Source organism: Macrobrachium rosenbergii, chromosome 37, assembly GCF_040412425.1.
Source record: "Macrobrachium rosenbergii isolate ZJJX-2024 chromosome 37, ASM4041242v1, whole genome shotgun sequence".
Classification (NCBI taxonomy): domain Eukaryota; kingdom Metazoa; phylum Arthropoda; class Malacostraca; order Decapoda; family Palaemonidae; genus Macrobrachium; species Macrobrachium rosenbergii.
In genome coordinates, this window is record NC_089777.1 from 2,986,344 (window position 1) to 3,007,721 (window position 21,378).

Here is a 21,378-nt window from a genome sequence, read left to right on the forward strand (position 1 = left end):
GAACCTGTTTAGCAAATGTGATATTTTTTTTTTTCTCCCTTCTTTTGTTATATATCATTATTTCATCATAAGTTTTGCTTTGAGGAGAGTCTTTTGAGCTGTTAAATACAGTAATGAATGCAACAACACAAGTAGATGTAGTTAGATATTTATCAAGTGCCATCGTCAGCCAATTTTGTATTGGAAAAGTAGCAGCTTTTTTTACTGCATTTAACAGTCTATTAAACATTTCATCCAGATTTGAATCTGTAGGGCTTAGTAAAGATACAGTATATTGCAACAATGTTGTTATTTACATGATAGGGCATACAAAAATTTACAAAAATCCTTACACTTTTTAAACCCATCATAAGGTACTAGGGCTTTGGCAGTTGTATATCACTGATTGATACTTGGGTAAGTAGGTGATGCACTATATTTAATTTATCACAATTATATCCATCTCATTAAGAAAATTAAGGTGATCAAGACTTGGCATAAAATGATGCACAGTGCAAGAGAGAGGGAGAGAGAGAGAGAGAGAGAAACACGGAAGCAGCAATTTGTGTCATTGGTCCAGCCCTGCTGAAAGTAAATAAAATAGCTAATAATTTTAACATAAAGATATTTATGACAGCATAGTCAATACATTAGTGGCAATAATTAATTTTTCATGTGAATGTTCCAGTACTTTTGTCAGTTATATGTAAATTACAATTGTTCCGAGAATATGAACCTACACTTTCAAAATGGCGTTACATGTGCAAAGTGTGCTTTGGCCATCTTGACTCAAAAACAAAATCATGTCATCCCGGCCTATGACATGTCACGAGCTCATGCAGTCTACCTCTTCTGCTGTTTTCTCAGCCATCAGAGGGCCCAGTTGTGTTTGGACCATCTCCTGTTTTCTTGGCTGAGATTTCTCTTTATTTGTGCCACACCTGGGATATTCCTGTCTTTTCCGTTGCTTACAGTTACCTTTTTATGCTTCTATCTATCTGGTAGCTGAGTGACTCAAGAATTAATAGAACTTTTTGAGAATTTGGGGCACAAGGCTGATAGTGTTTTATTTGTTCATGGTGTGCAAATCACATAAACAACATCCTTTGTGCTGTGATTTGTGTGTATCACTAGTGTTGTGAGTCCTTGTGCATGGTATTATAGGTACTGTGGAGGAAGTAAGTCTGAATTCAGGTGTTGTGTTGACGAGGGTAGGCCTTGCAGTAATTTATGGCCCTGATAGAGGGAGATCGCCACTGAATTGATATTCATGTCGGGGCAGAAGGTGTATGAGAGATGACACATGCATTGAGTGTGGCGGATGGTAGGCGACTCAGTGCCTTATTTGAGAAGAGGAGGCGTATGAACACCAATATTCCTCCAGAGAAATTACAATGTGTCCTTCCCCCCTCCCTCCCAAGATTCCCTCTTCCCCAAATCTCCCTCTGTCAGCAATGTCTCATGCATCTACCTATGTCCCCTGTCCCTGTCTGAAGAAGAATCTTTGCCAGACAGATGGAGAAGGTAGAAATGATGTAGATAGGTTAGAGTTAATTTTTAGAAGGTTCAAGAATCCAGTATGGTGGTACATGTGAGTTTCCTGCAGATATTCCCCCCCCCCCAACCCCCAACATTGACTAGTAGGGGGGAAGGGGGAGCAAGGCAGGCCTACGAAGTGGTCAGGGCCCCTTGCCTACTCTCCCCCTCCAGCCAAGTTGAGGGGTAGAGAAGTGCTTCAACACCTGAGAGTCTGGGAGGTGGGAGGAGAGAGCTTTCCCATAGGGGAAGAAGGAAAGCCAAGCAGACTATTCACGCTTGGTGTCACTGCCGCCCAGACTTTTCCTATGCTGCTTTCTCACCTTTGATTTGTTGCTCTTCCGCAGTAGATAACAAAGTCCAGGCCTAACAGCAATAGAGGGTTTCCTCCCTCCTCCAGGAGGAGAGAGCAAACGAGACGTTTGGGAAGGGGGGACAATCTTGAGGTAGAGCTGATTGTCAAGGATGAGGCATACATTGGAACTGAGTTGGTTGTTGACTTTTCCTTTTCCTTTTTTTATTTTGTTTGTTCCTTCAGATTTTGCCACTTTTCTTTTTAGGGTTCAGTAAGTATCAAAACCCATCATTAATTGACCATCTGAGGAAATTCAACTAGAATTTTCCTTGCCATGTAAAAATACTATGGTTTTAGAGACCATCAGTTATTGAGCAATTTTTTTTAAGGAAATTTATCTGAAATTTCCATTGGCATGTATAAATACTTTTGTGTTAAGAAACCATTAGTTAATGAACATCTAAGGAAATTCGATTAGTGTTTTGTCTGACATGTATGAATACTTTCGTGTAAGGGATATTGAACCTACGAATTAATTTGATAACCTTGAGAAAAATTTCTGCATATAGGTATCAAACTCATCACTTAATGAGATACTTTTAGAGGAAATTAAATGGGAATGTCCCTAGACCTGTATGAAATTTTTCTTTGGGAGACCTTTTTCAAGAATGGAACAACTTCTAGGTGTTCCTCACGAGCTGTGTAATTTTCCTTGGGTTGACTAACACTATTCATCTTTTTGGATCTGCAAGGTTTAATCATCTGCAAGTCCAGATAATTGACACACCCTAGATAAATGGGGATTTCAGTGGGGGCCTCCTGTTTTTCTTACAGGTAAACAGGCAGAGTTGAGACAACAATGTAGGGCCTCATGGGTCTCATTGCATCAGACATGAGTGACAAGAGGTTTCGTCTTGCCCCTCTCTGACTCTGCGTTCATGAGAGAGGGGAAACTTCAAACATTGGATGTTTCCAGTGGCTCAGAGGCTGATTTGGGAGGTTCTGGATGTCAAGAAGTTTGCTATGGCCATCTACGTTCAGCGACAGAATGTTGAGAGATCTAGTCATGACCCTCCATTTTGAGCAGTGAGACATGCCAGAAGATGAGAGGCCTCATCATAACCCCCTTTACTTGGTGACTGAGCACCTAGAAGGGTCGTTGCTACCCCTCCCTCTTTTCTCTCACTGTCCCGAGGCAGTGTGATAGGCCCTCATCCAGTGGTAGCTCCGTGACCTCCATCTGCATTGAGGACAGAAGGTGGGGGGCTGGGAGGAGGGGAGCCCAGTTATAGATCAGTCAGCATTCAGCCAGTTTATACAACAGACTACCTTCGTGGAGGCATCCCAGTCAGTGTTGGTGTCCATCAGTGAGGGGGACTTCGTGGTCGCGGTGGATCTGCAGGATGTTTACCGCCACACCCTCTTTCACGCAGCCTCCAGGAAGTACGCACAGTTTGCTGCCAAGGCAGTGTTGTACCAGTTCTGGTCTCTGCTTTAATATAGAGACAGTGCCCCAGGTCTCCAGTAGAGTGTTCCAGCTGGTTTCCTGAGCACACCCTAAGACCATCCAGCTGGGGTAGTATCTTTATAACTTGATAATGCTCTTCTCTCAGGAGGCAGAGAGGGCTGTAGACATGATCCTGAGCCTGTACCAAACACTGGGTAGAGTAGTCGACCTGGACAAGTTCAAGTTGACCCCCCAAGAAGAATATCAAATGCTTGGAGTTGATGTTAGACACGTAGTCACAAAGGTCCTTCCCCTTTGCAGGAGAGCTAAACCAACCTGTTGGATATCTTCCACGTCTTCGTGCTGAGACACCCCAGCCAGCAAAGAAATGGCAGATTCTCTTGGGACATCTGGTCTTCTTTGAGAAGCTGCTTTTGTGTGACAGAGTGCACTTCCAGTCTCTCCAGTGCTGGATGAAAGAGACCAGGAAGTGACTGAAGAATGACTCGTCAAAGCTTATAAAGGTGACCAAGAGAGTAAAGGAAGATCTGAAGTGGTGGAGAGACCCAGAGGGAGGCAATGCAGGCTGCTTGCAACATCTGTGGGAGAACATGAACATGTACGTCTTCCTTCTGTTCAGTCAACTGAGAAGGATACTGAACAGGCTCTACCAGTCTCAGGGCTTATGGATGACCCTGGTGGCCCCCATGTGGCCACAGGCTGAGTGGTTTGCCAATGTGCTGCACCCACTGGTGGATGTTCAAGAGAATTGCCCCAACCCCCCAACCTTCTGGTGCAGGAGTACAACAGAAGGTGCCATTGCAATGTAGCCTCCCTTTAGCTTCATGGAGGGGGCGCTATTCAGAAACTCCTCCAAAAGAAGGGATTTTCAAAGGACTCTGCAGCTGACATTCAGCTACCTTCAGACTCATTTATTGATATCTACCAGGGGAGATGGACAGAGCACTGTCGTTGGTGTCATCAGCTGAATTGCAATCCCCTCAGGATAACAGTGAAGGACATTCCATATTTCCTGGTCTTCTTGAGGCATGAAAAGACTGGGTCCTCTGGCAAAGAGATATAACCCTTCCAAGTCTTGGAAGTTGTCAGCCAAATGTCACGACCCAATAATTGTTGTAGGTTCTTTCAAACTGTAAACAATAAAGATTCAACACCAGCAGTTGAAATATGGGAAATGAATATAAGAAAAAACTCTCACAAAACTACAACACATTTATTCACAACCTTATTTACAAAGAAAACGAAATGTTGCTTCCCCGTTTGCACTCATGCAACATGACACTACAAAATAAATCAAAGCAGTTATAGATAGGGGGGGGAACAGGTTGGAAGGTAGAGCAGTTATAATACTTGAATGGCGAGTTGGTGAGTTATCCTTCGTGGCTGGGAGTTCAGCTGAAGAGGTGATGCTGGTGTGGTGGTTGACGACTCCTCTCTACAGGCAGTAAGGGCTTGGCGACTTCTCCCCCACACAGGCAGGAAGGGCTGACTACTTCTATTCGTCACTGGTATGTAGGGCTCGCTGCTTCACCTCTTATCGAACATGAAGGGCTTAGAGACTTCTCATCACAAGCAGGAAGGGCTGGCTGCTTCTCTTTGTCTTGGGCAGAACAAGATTTTTAAGGAGATAGGAGTAAAAGTAGTCTGAAGGGGATACTCCTGTCGGAACCTTGCTTTGCCCGACCTCTGATTGCCTCTCTGTCTCTATCTGTTTCTATCTGTCTAGGGAAGTCTCTTCTGGAAGCTTATATACCACTGTATGGGCAGAGCTAATGACAACAGACAATTGTCATTCCATATATTTCAGAAAATATGGCCGCCATAACATTAAAAGGTACAGAGTGTGATGGAAGAATTTTTGGTTGCGAGATGGTACTGTTGAAGCCGTCAGTTGCAGAATCCTTGTATTCAGCAAATAGTTGAACATCTCAGCAGTTAATGTGATGAACACGCGGTATTGGCCGAGTCATATGACCAAGCGCTATTGCGTACAAGAGTTCGTGTGTTATAGAATCTCGATTTTGTGTCTAATTCTGCCCAAAAATTAGTTCGGTCGTTCATTAGCAGACCTAGAACGAGATCGTGAAGACATTATCTTTGAGTGTGGCAAGCTCTTAGAATTGGCAAAATAAGATACAGTCCAGACTCTTCGTTTTCTATGTGAATTGTGGATTTATGGTCTTTTACCATATTTCAAGACATTTTGAACTTATGTTTTTTTACCATATTTCAAGACATTTTTGATCTTGTGTGGGAAGTGGATGAATATTTTACCATTTCAATATTCTATTTTTATTGTGTTCTATATTTTACCAGTATGCTATTTACTCATGCATTTTAGACTTTTCATTATTGTGTTTTTGCACTTATATATTTTTGGGAGTATTTTTTGTTTTAATTTTTTCCGACAGATGTCATGGTTGTGGTTGTGGTGATGACTTTTTAGGGCAATAACATGATGTTATCATGTTGGTGTGATCATAGAGAAAGACAGTCGCAAACCTTTGCAATGTCTAGTATTTTATGTGGGAGACTTGAGACTAGACCTTACAAAGTCTATAATGGAATATGTGAGAATTTTTGAATTTGCAGGCTATTAGCCATTATCAGATTTTTAGTTGGACTGAGACTAAATCTTGAGTTAGATGTTTTCTTACTTGACAATTTCATTTATGATGCATTTTAATCTTTGTTTTTTTGTTCATTGCTTGTTGGGTTGCTTTAAATAATAAATCTATTTTTGTAGGAAAGATTGAGTTTTCCTTCTACGACCCATTTCATTTCTTTAATGTGGGATGAGAGAGAGAGAGAGAGAAATCCATGCGAGAACGAAAGAGATCTCTGTGAGTAAGAGAGAGAGAGAGAGAGCGTGGAAAGCCGCGAGAGAGAGAGAGAGAGAGGAGAAAAGACTCGCTGTTAAAAGAGAGGAAAAAAGGGCGGAACCCTTCACCGCCTCTGAAGATAGACCAATTGGTATGCTACGTAATCTTCCTACCCGGAATATTCTTATCTGTTTCCCAACAGTTGTAACACATATAAGGAATTTTTTCATTTTCTGCTTACTGATTGGTTCCTTAATAACTGCCCATTTCCGGTCATGCCATAGAAGCTTCTAGAACAAATTTTCTGATGTAATGTGGATTAAATATTGCGCCGTGTTACAAAGGCATGGCATGAGATACCATGTGGTGTTGTTTCCACAAGAAGGGGTTTTCATTGAATCGCTAATTGTCCACAGGACTTTGACAATGGTAACCGACTGTGATGACATCTTCGAGCAACACAGGAAGCAGTCACGATTTGGAAAAGAGGTATTTCTCTTTCAGTATATTTCTTCAACGTTATTGCATCTACCCATGACACCATCTTAAGGTGTTTCTGAAAGAATTGCCATCTGGGACAGGTAAGACCCCCAGAGTAGGATGTCACCAAGGTCCTCACTGCCTTTTCAGAAGCCCCCTACAATCCCCTCCACCAGGCCTTGAATAGGATTCCCCTCAAAGCTGTATTCCTCCTGGCACTTGTTTCTGCCAAGAGGGTCTGGGAGTTGATGGCTTCTCATACTTCATCACTCACGCTAAAGGTTGGTGATGCCCCTGCAGTTCATACCGGAGTTTGTAGCCATGGCTCAAGACCCCTCAGTCCTGGACCAGATTCGAAGGTTTCTTCATCCCCTTCCTGAATGACTTCGTCGAGGGAGATAAAGAGTTGTTGTTTTGTCCAGGGAGAGCCCTGAAGCAGTACACTATATGAAGGGGATGGCACCCCTGAGACCAGGATGCAAGAGGCTCTTCATCGGAACTGGCACAACAAAGCAGGTGTCTAAAAACACTATCTCCTTTTAGTTGAGGGAAATTATCTATCTCCTTTTGGTTGAGGAAAATTATCACAAGGGCCTACTACTCCAGTAGAAGCAAAGCAGAGTCTCCAGGAAAGATAAAGGCCCATGACAACCAGACCAGGCCATTGCCACCTCAGTGGCATACAGGAGGAACCATTGCATGCTACAGTTTCTGAAGGCGGGTGTGTGGAAGTGCCAAACCACATTTTCGTCCATCTGCTTAATTAAGAGACTCTGTCCACAAATCTCTAGAAGTGTACACCCTGGGCCTCATAGTCAAAGCCCAGCAAGTCATCTAAGGCATGAAGCCTAACCTCCCTCCTATTCAGGGGTGGATGAGTTCTGCCACAGGGACTAGAGAGGATCTGTCAAGACTTTGCAAAGAACTGGTGAGTACAGGATGTTATGCTAGCATTTGGGTAACCTTAACAACATATAGTTAGTGCCTCTCATATTCTGTAGTGTTAAAAGATGATCTGTATGAAAACTTTTTTTTTTTTCATTTTGTCACAAGTGATTTATTATTATTTTATATGTACATGAATTTTATTTTTATTGTTATTGTTAGTCGTTGTTCACCATCTTTAATAGCAGGACCTTTCTCATGTAAGGAATAGACTATGGAAAGGTCTGCACCTGTAGGAAGTTGGACTATGATTGATGTGTGTAACTTATTCTGTTAGTATGCTGAGATTGAAAACTATAGTTTGAAATATTATGAACTGCTTCAGCAGAGATTGTGTTATGTGAGCTACTAGACACAGTGTTAGTGTAAAGTGTATGATAAACTGTATTCTCATGCTTGTATTTTGAATTAGTGGATGTCAGAACTTTTGCCAGAAGGCGAGGAGTTGATGGTGTTGGAGTCTCTTTTAATGAAAACAAATGTACAGTCAGCTTCATGGGAGCTGAGAGGAATTACCACCGATGGAGAAATATGGTAACTCTCTGAAGTAGTAGCAGTTCCTGGATATGCAGTTTATGAATCCTTGTGCATAGACGTTTTGTAAGGATTGGTAAACTCTTCTCTGATTTGTACGTATAGTTATAGCATATTAGTTTCGCTAATTTTATGAATTATAGCTACCAAAACACGTAATTAACATGATTACTGAACATATTCTCTCATTCTGCATATAAAATGAAAAATCACAGCTCAGTGAATAACATCCTGAAATTCGTTTTAATAAATTTGTAAAGTAATTGTGTGTGTGTGTGTGTGTGTGTGTGAAGGGATAAAAGTTCTCCCATTTCACTCGTTATAGCATATTCTAAACATATAAATGATAGGATTTTGACTGCCATTCCCTTCCTTATGGCGAAATCAGCTACTACGCGTTTCAGAGTTGGATAGAAAATCTTTTGAAGGGTTTGTCCGCTATCATGGTAAGGTTATTAGAGGTTGTTATCTAGAAACAACCAAGTAATGAGCCAAACTCTAGTGTATCTGATGATAATGATAATAGTACTACTACTATACTACTACTAGCCGACTTCAAATTGTCCTCGGGCAGTATTTCACCAGAGAATACAATTTGTCTGTTTGTTACAAATAAAAAAAATAAAAAAAAAAATTTTTATTTTTGAATGAATGCCTAGGAAAAATCATATCAACCAAAATACTAAAAGATGATATTTCAAAATATGATGAGTAAGATATTCGAGTGTATGATTATAACCAATGGTAACTGTGTCTGTGATGTTTGTTTCTTCCTTTCTAGGTGAGGGGGTAGTGTTTAACTAGGGAATTAAGGAGCGGTCTTGTTACTGGGTGTTATGATGTTCAGGTTATTTAGGTGTCTCATGATAACGTTATATCATTCAGATAAGTTTTATGTTACTTAGATAACAAATAACTTATCGATGAATTATATGACTTCAGATTAGATATTTCTTGAATCCTAATATTTCCAGATGTTAGCATTATCCTCAGCATAAATCAGACATTTCCGTAAATAACATTATGAAATCCTAATGCACAGTAATCTCATGACTGTTATTAAAAAAAAAGGGGGGTCATGACTGTTATTAAAAAAAAAGGGGTCATGACTGTTATTAAAAAAGGGGGAGCTTAAAAAGAGGAAGTTAGGAATTAGTAAGGGATCTTGATAAAGATCTTGTAATCCAAAATACAACATACTGTAGAATGAAAGTTGTAAGCATGTGAAAACAATGTAATATATCAAAATGTTTATCACCAATAAAAGACAAGAAAAAAAAGAGGGTGCATGAATAAAGGTAACAACTTCATGTGAGAGAACATAACTGTCCCTTTAAGTCTTGATTAAAGAAATAAGATCTAGCACGATTGGAAAGAAGATATAATTTTATTATCAAATCACTTTCTTCTATAAAGAAATACATTTTAATTTTTACATCAGATCTCTACAACCATAATGAAAGAACGTGATAGTGTACATGTATTTACATATAGTTTATATATATTTTGTTGCCGAAGAATCTCTGAACCAACAATTTTGCACTCAAAGTGATAAGAAGGAATTCATTCTATTCTTCATGTAACCAGTAAAATACATACACTATTAAAAACTATGTTTTGTATTCAAAACACGCACTTACGTCATTGTCAGCTTCTCTGAGCAAACATTCTTTCTCAGACAGAATACAGCTAAAACCTGATTGGCTGGCTGGTTGCCATGGAGATCTGCTAGCCAGTGACAGCCCTCTACTTCTGTTCTATTTATAGACATATGTGGGATGGCACTAAGTTTGAATGTTGCCATGATCATGATTAATTGACTGCTGATGGCAAAAATTACTCAATAATTTTCTTTATATAATTATTTCCTCATGAAAACATGAATTCAACAATAATTTTAACTTTAATATAGTGGTATGAAAAATCCCACAGCAGTCTGTTGTGGTGATGCGCCATCACTTGCAAATCCTATTCCTGGACCGTCCTCAGATTTACGACAGCAAACTGATGACGACGTCAGTAAAATAAAAATCAACTCTCTCCAAGATCGATATGATGAAATGTATTTTATAGTCATACTTAGCGTTAAAATTCACAAGTTGAATTACAATAATTTTGATCATGTATATTTTTGCATTTTACAAAATGTTTTTGTTGAGAACAAGATGTGTTAGTGAACTTAGGGTCTTAATTGTCCCACTTTTATTACTGATGATCTTAATCATCTCACATTTATTTAACAGTATATTAGTATAGATAATAAACTGATGAATGAATAACCAAAATAAAAAAAAACATGAAAAAAGGAAAAAATCTTACTCTTCATTTTGGAGACTCCACTTCATTTTACTTAACAGAATTATGCGCTTATGTCTGTGCCAAGGCATCTACATATGCGGCTGAATTCTAGGCATCTACATTGGTTTATTGTCCATATTCTTTATAAAAATAATTAAATACAGTATATTTATAGGTATATATAGATAACATTGGTTAAACTGGACTATCAACTAAGATGGACACCCTGGCTCCCCTATTAGTCCGTCTTAAGAAGGGTTGACTGTAATATGAGAATACATACAATATAATATTGGATACAGTGAAGTAAAGCATAATTATTTAAAAGATCCATGGAAAAGATGCATATTCGTTATGTTTTTGTTTTATAATACAATATTAATATGTGAACATTACATAAGCTAATTTTATATCTCGTGTATAATGTGATCCCTTAAAATTAGCTTCACAATTAGGTCTTAAAAAGTTGCGTGATTTGCAAGTATATATGGTAAATACTTTAAAACTCAAATTTGCTGCTTTATCATCCCCTCCTATTCCAATTTTTAGTTATACGTAGCCATCACCATTCCAGTATGCCGACGATGGACTGAATCTTAAGGAGTACCCCTTCCAGTACGTGTCTGATTCTTGTTTGTGTTATTCAGTTTCTTTTTGTACTGAATTGTCAAAAGTCAATCTGCATTGAACCTCCAGAATTAGCTGATACTAATAATTACTATACTCTACTGTATATGTGTAGAGAATACTGTGTAGTGTAGACTGGGCTAAGTCTTGTTTGCATTATTCAATTTCTCTTTGTACTGAATTATCATAAGTCAGTTTGCATGAACCTCCAGAATGATATTAGTAATTGCTACACCATATATACATAGAGTATACTGTACATTGTAGGCTAGGCTACCATGTATGTATAGATGGTACTGAATGCCTTAGTGTAGGCGAGGCTAAATTTGAGATACGGTTTTTCCAACAAATGATAGGTTTTTTGGAACCTAACCTCATTATAAGTAGGACGATACCTGTACTCACTTTATTTCTTTACATATTTTTTTTATTAAAAAAGTGCAGAAGATTGATGATCATCAAGAGTTATGTATATGTATATACTGTATACGAATGTCCTTAGGATTAAGTTAGCTTAACCCTTGATGGACAGGCATCATCAAATGATCTATAACAGGTTTTGAGTGATGGCTGGGCTAACTTATATGAGTATTAATATTAAGTGCCATACAATTTTAATGAACTTGGCGGGAAAGATGTTCATATCACTTCATTGATCCATAAATGACGTATGGCAACTGTAGTAGCTCAGCACAGGACAGAGGGGATCAGTGTGCCTTGAGACTTGACAGGGAAATGTGTTGCCCTCTCTATCCCATGATGTTGTCTTATTTATTTGCTCATGAATATACCCAGGGATTGCTGTTGGTTTTAGTTCTTATCTTTTATGATAGTATGTCAGCTAAAATTGTAGTTTTACAAAGAAAAGTGCAAAGAAATATTAGAAAAAAACATTTATACCTCACAAAAAGGTATTGCATCTCTCCATCTCGGTAACTCTTGTAAATATTTGACAATAAATATACTCAAAATTTGTTACTGCTTTAGTTCTTAACTGTTATGATATTGTGGGAGCTCTAATTATAATTTTACAAAATAAAATAAAATAAATTATTAGAAAAAATTTGTAACTTTGTAAAACTAGCATATTTTTACAAGTTTCTTCTCATGGAAGGTACTGAAAATTTTTTAGGATTTATTTTTTTTTACACCATGCGTATTTGCATATCTTCCACTTTCCTTTGAAGTGTTTTTTCTTAAATTGGCCAACCTTGAAGTTTGCCTGGTCCGGTGGTGTGCTATATGTATATATTTAGCCTGTCCGTGAAGGGTTAATTATTAGGTATGGTTGAGCTAACATGAAGTTTGTGTATGAGTTCGTGAATAAATCAGATATCAGGTTTTTAGTGTTTGTTTTATCCTTTCACACCCTGCCAGTTCATTGGCTTTCAGGAAGTCTCGCAACATGCAGACCCGGAATTCACCATGGGGCCCATTGTGCATGTGGTATGCCCATCCAAGTTAGTAGGGACAGATTGCCCTCCCGCCTAAGAGTCAGTCTCTGTTTATGAAAGCATAGGTTTGTATTCCTGTTGGAACAAGTCACAAGTTTTAAAAGTTATTTATACTTTAAGTAGGTTGCAAACCTACGTTTTCATGAAGGTAGTTTTTACCCTCCTCTTCCACCACTGTGGTAGTCAGTCTATCCCTAGCGAGAACGGTAAACTGGCTGCAGTGGCTAATTCAAACATTGGAAGAGGTAGACCACATGAGGTCATGATAGATTATGAGCTACGGTGATAGGATTTTGTTTTTGAGTCAAGACAGTCGAAGCGCACCTTGCATGAGTATTTCCATTTATGAAGGCTTACATTTGTATCTTAGGAAAAATACAAATGACTTCTAAATTTTGTAATCCTCCTTAAATAATTGTATGAATGTCTTCAGTTTACTATCTTGTAATCCTCCTTAAATAATTGTATGAATGTCTTCAGTTTACTATCTCTTTTGCTCTTGTATTGTGCATGGTTAATGTATTACAAATTTTGATAAAGTAGTATCCTTTAGTATGTTGCACTGCAAATTAACCAAGGTTTCAACTGGTGGTCTTTGATTTCCTAAGTTCAGTTAGCTTACATGTTGCTGATGAGGTAATTATTATGTAAAAATACTGTATTTGTATGCCTAATAACCGGGGAAGAAAATTTTTATTAGATTTTTAATGTGGAGAAACCAAAATGCAAGTTCAAAACAGTAGCTGCTCACTGTATAAAATCAGCAAACATATGCATGCATGCATGTGTGAGTAGTATGTACAGGTTGACCATCACTAATCCGGCAATCAGTAGTCCGAACAATCAGTAATCCGCTCAAATTTCGGCTAGAGTAATTTCAATGTTTCCGCACTAATTTTCAAATTTCCTGGTCGCTGCGCTTAACTCGCTTGTCGCCACTTCAATTTGGTGGCAGTGTGCTGCATCAACAAACTGGTAGCCTAGCCTACATTATACTGAACTCTATTCACATATTAACAGTATTATACAAACATCAACATAACAAATGTGCATCTTTTCATGGATCTTTTAAAAGTTATGCTTTACTACATTGTTTCCAATTGTATTGTAAATATCAATGTTTTGTTTTGGGAATCGGTATCGCGGGTGTTTATTTTTGCCACATTTAACAAAGTTCAAAGCGCTTTTCTTGCTTCTAGTTAGCGTAAATGAATATGGATACTTTATTTATTTGGGACATAGGATATTTTTCGTTATATGAAGTGTTTTAAGTCGAAATATAACTTAATTACGTTTCGTTGTGAAATTAATTTAGCTATTTTTCCGTTAATATATGACATTCGCGGGAATCACGGCTGGCCATGTTGGTGGCATGTTTGTTTTGTGTAAAAAAAAAAAAAAGATTCCGTTCGCTATTTTCTCTTGATTTCATCCCACGAGCTTTAATATTTATCTTTTATCGGCGTGGAAAACAGTAGTAATTTGTATTCTTTCATGCCCAGTAGTTTTGATTAAAATACATTCTCTCCAGTTTTATTTACGGTCAAGTTTCATCCATGTTGCCGATGCACGATAATTTATAGTCATTAGCAGCTTGAACATTGTTTTCTCAGCTTCAGCTACAGCTTTAAGTTACTGTAGCAGTATATTTCCGTGCCGATCTTTTCTCCAAAGCGAATAAGGGTATAGTGTAAAAAATATATCAGTCCTATTTTACAGTACTTAACGTCATTTGTAACATTACTACGGTAATTTTGTATTAAAATGCGATGGTTGAAATACAAGCATAACAGTTGTTATCCAATACGATTATTAGCAAAACAACAGTTTCCCGTTCGGTTGTTTATGGCTGTACGCATTTTTGGAAGAGTATAACATTACTAACAATGCTTTTATCATTCTCTATTACATTTTTAACTAGCAGATGGAATAAAGAGATGGAGGAAAAGAAGTTTTTCTATTGTAAGTTGGTCTCTCTCGCTGCCTGATTGTACCTGCTGCCTGCGCCATGCAAATTCTAAAAATATTTCTAAATATTTTCAGTACCAGTATTAATTGCTAACCCCATCATAATTAAACTCAAAATATCGTAAGTCGAATTATCGTAACTCGAGCACTACCTGTATTTGATAATTGTCTTTTCTTTATTATCCAACTTGTACTTGATTTATGGGATATTTTAATTCTAAGATGATGTGCTTAGCTACTGGGTTTCGTGTATTCTAGCCTAATAAATGGCTAATCCGGCACCCTCCAGGTCCCAGTGATGCCGGATTAGTGATGGTCAACCTGTACTGTACAGTCCTTTTTTTTTATTGTATTTGTATGTATTGTTTCAGTTTTACTGTTTTACAACAGCTTGCAAGAACTTCTTTGTGTCATTATTGTTAATATAAAAGGAGTTATCATAATAGTTAATGTTAGGAATAGGGTTCTGATGAGAGAGGCTCAGAATATTTCAATTTGTCTCCCCCCATCAGTTGTCACCTTCATAAAGTTATGATCTATACTTTGTATTCCACCAACTCATAGTGTAGTAGATAGTTTCATAAATTTCTCTTTTTAAAAAAACTGTAAAAAACCTAAGATGTAAGTATTGTGGATTCATAAAATGTATGTCCGGTAGCTGCATGTAGAGTTAATAGGTGGATTAACTCTTTGAAAACAGTGATAAAATCATTAAAAATATTGATAAAATCATTAAAAACATTGATAAAATCATTAAAAAAGATTTTATTATTTTTGTGGTATTATATTATTGAAACTATTTTCTAAAATTTAATGTGAATTTTTGTATAAAATAAACTAACATTTTAATACATAAACTGTACACTTACATTAAAATGAATAATATCAAAGTATGTCAGGAACCTTAGGATTAAAAGTGTCAGTATGTTGTACAGGGACCCTTTTTCATTCGTGTTGTAGACACATTGTTCATAATTATGAATAAATCCATTTTTGCATAGTAGTATGTATATTAACCGTTTAACGCCGACTGGACGTATTTTACGTCGACAAAAGTTGTCTGTCGGGTGCCGAGTGGACGTAAAATATGTCCACTACAAAAAGTTTTTTTAAATATTCACGGAAAAATACTTATAGGCCTTGTTTGCGAAAAATTTTAAATCGCGCCTTGAGGATGCTGGGAGTTTGATCACGCTGTTGTTTTGTGTACAATGTGAATCAGCTGCGCATGCGCAATTTCTTTCTTATCCCAAAAGAAAGCATCAGCTAACTCTGCTGAAAATCTCAGAAATTTCTTTAGTCACTTTGTCAAATTTTTGCACTGTTTTCCATTAGCCTTTACATAAAGTTTTATATATGAAAATGTGCGCAATTTCATGTAGAATACAACAAAAAATAACTCATGGTTGTAGCTTTTATCAATTTTGACATATTTTCATATAAATCACGGTGCCAAAATTTCAACCTTTGATCAACTTTGACTTGACCGAAATGGTTGAAAAATGCAATTGTAAGCTAAAACTCTTAGATTGTAGTAATATTCAATTATTTACCTTCATTTTGCAACAAACGAGAAGTCTCTAGCACAATATTTCAATTTATGGTGAATTTTTTGAAAACTTTTTCAATACGACGTTTTCTGACCTTCTACTCTACTGAAAATCTCAGAAATTCTTTAGTCAAATATGTCGTAATTTTGCACTGTTTTTTTATTTTCCGTTACATAAAGTTTTATATATGAAAATGTGTGCTATGTCATGTAGAATACAACAAAAATAATTCATGGTTGTAACTGTTATCAATTTTGACATATTTTCATATAAATCACGATAATTATACAATTTCAACCTTCGGTCAATATTGACTCGACCGAAATGGTCACTAAAAAATGCAGTTGTAAGCTAAAACTCTTACATTCTAGTAATATTCAATCATTTACTTTCATTTTGCAACAAACGAAAACGTCTCTAGCACAATATTTTGATTTAAGGTGAATTTTCAAAAAAACTTTTTCCTTACGTCCGCCCGCGCTAACTCTGCTGAAAATCTTGTAAGAGCCTGACACCGTCTCTTCCAAACACGTGTGTGTTCGTCGTCCATTGGAGTGGACAAGACAACAAGAGCATCTCGTTTTCTTTCTCTAAAGGAACGCGATTTCAACCATACAATATTTCAGTCTGTTTCTCCCTAACCATTGTTGTCTTGATGTATGTACAATCACCACTACTTGCATTGCCATGCAAGCATTCTAATCATGTACTCATAATGTTCCAACAAATCTTCTGTATCAAACTGTGTGTATGTTTCTGTTTGTGAAGACGCCAAACGTCTTGCCACTCCAATGGACGACAAACACATGAACACACACGGTTTGAAGAGACTTATGTCAGAAATAATTTACAATCTCAGAAATTCTTTAGTCACTTTGTCGTAATTTTTGCACAGTTTTCTATTAGCCGTTACATAAAGTTTTAGATATGAAAATGTGCGCAATTTCATGTAGAATACAACAAAAAATAACTCACGGTTGTAGCTTTTATCAATTTTGACATATTTTCATATAAATCACGATAAGTGCCAAACTTTCAACCTTTGGTCAACTTTGACTCAACCGAAATGGTCGAAAAATGCAATTGCAAGCTAAAACTCTTACATTCTAGTAATATTCAATCATTTACCTCCATTTTGCAACAAACGAGGAGTCTCTAGCACAATATTTTGATTTAAGGTGAATTTTCAAAAAAACTTTTTCCTTACGTCCGCCCGCGCTAACTATGCTGAAAATCTTGTAAGAGCCTGACACTGTCTCTTCCAAACACGTGTGTGTTCGTCGTCCATTGGAGTGGACAAGACAACAAGAGCATCTCGTTTTCTTTCTCTAAAGGAACGCGATTTCAACCATACAATATTTCAGTCTGTTTCTCCCTAACCATTGTTGTCTTGATGTATGTACAATCACCACTACTTGCATTGCCATGCAAGCATTCTAATCATGTACTCATAATGTTCCAACAAATCTTCTGTATCAAACTGTGTGTATGTTTCTGTTTGTGAAGACGCCAAATGTCTTGCCACTCCAATGGACGACAAACACATGAACACACACGGGTTTGGAAGAGACGGTGTCAGGCTCTTACAATCTCAGAAATTCTTTAGTCACTTTGTCGTAATTTTTGCACAGTTTTCTATTAGCCGTTACATAAAGTTTTAGATATGAAAATGCGCGCAATTTCATGTAGAATACAACAAAAATAACTCACGGTTGTAGCTTTATCAATTTTGACATATTCATATAAATCACAATAAGTGCCAAACTTTCAACCTTTGGTCAACTTTGACTCAACCGAAATGGTCGAAAAATGCAATTGCAAGCTAAAACTCTTACATTCTAGTAATATTCAATCATTTACCTCCATTTTGCAACAAACGAGGAGTCTCTAGCACAATATTTCGATTTATGGTGAATTTTTGAAAAAAACTTTTTCCTTACGTGTTGCTCGCATTTTTAACTCTGCTGAAAATCTCTGAAATTCTTTAGTCACTTTGTCGTAATTTTTTACCATTTTATATTTGCTGTTACATAACGTTTTATATATGAAAATGTGCGCAATTTCATGTAGAATACAAAAAAATAACTCATGGTTGTAGCTTTTATCAGGTTTGAAATATTTTTATATAAATCACGATTTCCAATTTGTTTTATACCAAAATCATCGCAATTTAGTGTACAATACAACGGGAAAAATAAATAACTCATTAGCTTTAACTGCATGATTTTGCTTCAGCGCTTTTACAATTATGTGAAATTTTTTTGTGCTGTCATATATTCCAATATTTATATGATATTTTTTCATTTCTGATGGTTGCATACCAAACTTCAGGCAATGAAAAAAAAGGAACCGAAAATGAACTCTTAATCTAGAAAACTAAGCGTGCTGTGATTTTTTGAAAAAAACTTTCTTTCTGCTTCGGCGCTAACTCTCAAACCACGCCAGCATTCGGCAGACACTTTTGTAAATAGAGGCTCAGCGTTTAAGGGTTAAGCAATATATTTTTAGCATTGTACAGTATGTATGTATTATTGTTAACTGAGAACTACAGTATAAAAATTTGAGAATTCATTCTGAAAAAAAAATTATTTTATTGATGTGTATTTAATGAATTTCCCCACACACATGAAAATTAACTCCTTTTATAAGTTCTGTAATTGAAATCATTTTCATGTACAGCAAATGAGCATGGTATTCATTATCAAACAGAAAAAATAGGTACTGTAATTGTTTGATTATTGTTTCATTCAAACAAAAAATACAATGTGGCACACAGCAAAAGCACATGCAAGGAATATAGACATTGGCAAAAACACACCCATGCTAGACTTGTTCAGCAAGGTGGCTATGCAGTGAATTATGCCCTGCATAAAAGATCACATTTGATATGATATGCAGTCTCCTTAAAGAGTCAAACACACACTATATGGTCAAGTGAGTGGAAGAAAGGTACAGAGCGGGGCATGATGGGTCAGTTACCTAGGAAACATCAGTTAGACAGGCAGGTATCAGTTCTGTTTGTTTCAGTATCCTCTGTGCCCAGCACAGTTACCAGACTATACCATTTAGTACAAAGTATTATATTTATTTTTCTGCAGTCAGACATATCCTATAAGTAACAATATCCAGTGAGTTTAAAAGTATGTTTAGTTGAGGTGCCAGTGTAGGTGATTATTATACCTTTTCCTTGTAGAGTTTTATCAAATGTTTCTGTGGCTATTTATGTCAGTAAAATAACTTTTATTCTGCACATGCCAATGAGGAGTGTTATGCACTGATAATAGATAATGCCTTTATGTGTAGAAAAGATATTCTTTATGCTTTTGGAATTCTCTTCATGTTTGAGGCTTTCCTCCCTGCCTTCCTTCCTTCCTTGCTTCCTCCCTTTTTCATCTCTGCTATATTTTTGGAGGGTATAGGCCAAAGAAGGGTGGTTATCCATTGGCCTTGTGTTTAGAGTAATGTGAAGTCCTAATGGAAATCTGTGCACAGTAACGTGTTCTGTTATGTAGACTGATAGATTTTCATATCTTTCAGGTCCAGCCATGCCCAGAAAATATAATAAAAAGAATTCCTGCTCAAGCTATCCCATGTCACCTTGCTCATGTAACTGTAACTGAAGCTTTTCAGCATAAAGCTGTGGAATATATAGATACCATGGCTAATACTTTTGATGTTTGGAAGCTGAAGGTGAGTAAATAACTCTTAATTTGAGAACAAATCTAGTTTATTTTCATGTTCTTTGCAAGCATGAGCATTCCCATCAGTAGAAGTTTTCCCTCAAGAAGGACCACACTGTAGGTGATGCAGAGTTTGTCTGGAAAACAGTTGATAAATTTTTAACTGTTTTCCCTCCAAATTCATTGTAGCTATGTATACCAGACCCCTGTGAATTATAAAACCTGTTGGTAATTTTTCGTAACAAAGAATGTGGCATTTGATTAGGCCATGAGCTACTTCAAGCAAGTTGGTAATGACTGGTGCTTTTTGTTTATTCATTCATTGTCAGCTGAACTTGGAACACCTCAGATTACTTGAGTTATTATTAACTGCAGTTGTAATTACAAATATATAAAGTGACAATACAGGCCACTATTTATATATGGGGGTTAATATGTCTATCCCAAATTTCCACTGGTTCCTCTTTGCTCACTCTTTAAAACAAGTTTACATGCAAACTCCTTACTGATGGGTGAATACCTTTTTGACTTATTTCTTGATTTTACATAACAGTAAAATTATGATTGCACAAGAACATTTATTGATAAATAGTAGAAACTTGAAATTTTTCAGAGGAAGAGAGGAGAGGTTCCTTGTTGCTCACAAACACAAAAAAAAACTTGTTTGATTACACTTCTTACATTTTTTAAAATCATTAATAAATAGTAGAAACTTGAAAATTTTCAGAGGAACAGAGGAGAGGTTCCTTGTTGCTCACAAACACAAAAAAAAACTTGTTTGATTACACTTCTTACATTTTTTACAACCATTTTTATACTGCATAAGCTACAGTGGTATCTCGCTTCTGGCTTAGGCAACCTATTGTAGTCTTGTAAATTCTTCCTAAATTTTCATGGTCATTTTTAGGCCTGTCCTAGGTATACATATTCTCCATTCCAAGCTCTGTGCTCTCTCCAAATCCCCTTTGATATCCTATCCTCATAATTTTTCAGTGTTTGTTTGCATGAGAACAAATGCTCTTTACAGAGGACACAGACCTTAATTCCTCATTTCCCTCTGAAATTCGCATTTATCCTCAGCATAATTTTGATCTAGTTTTCACACCCCAGTCCCAGTAGCAAATGTTGACAATTTATTAATTTGTTGTAATGATTACCTATGTATTGGCTCCCTTGTCTTTTTTTACCGTGACACAAGCATGTAAACATTTGTTTGACCAGTTTTTTCATTGTTGATGGTATGAATTGAGCCATGGATCATTATAGTAGTACAGTTATTATACTGTATTGTGATTGTTCAATGGAATAGATTACCAAAAAATTAGTAGAAAGACACAAACTTATACAGTACTTCACCACATAAATAATACAGTATAAATGGATTCTGTATGTAAAATATCAGGATAGATAGATAGGAACAGTATGGTCAGCAGAAATTTCAGCATTTTCAGTTATAAATTTATTTCCATCACCTACGTACGGGGTACAATACAAATCCCACCTCCAGGGCTAAAAACAGAGAAAAGGAAAAATCCGTACATCAGGAGTCACACTAAAATGGAGCACAGTAGTAAATTATTCTTTAAAAATAAATAAATAATAAGTACATCAATGAGCTTGAAATTGTAAATGAAAGCAAAATGGCAAGTAATTAACCCTTAACCCTTTAACCGTTTAGTATGTATATATACAGGGAGCAGATATTTTGACTGTGGTGTTTAGTACGTATATATACGATTGAT

At 36.7% G+C, this 21,378-nt stretch overlaps 1 protein-coding gene across 1 annotated transcript in view; it reads left to right on the forward strand.

Annotated features, from left to right (window-relative positions):
- Positions 1 to 21,378, forward strand: part of LOC136825092 (uncharacterized) — a 467,192-nt gene that overhangs the window by 318,386 nt on the left and 127,428 nt on the right. The window contains exon 11 of the mRNA XM_067081135.1: positions 19,494 to 19,646. Coding sequence (XP_066937236.1) covers positions 19,494 to 19,646 — 153 coding nt within the window. The remainder of the gene's footprint in view (positions 1 to 19,493; positions 19,647 to 21,378) is intronic.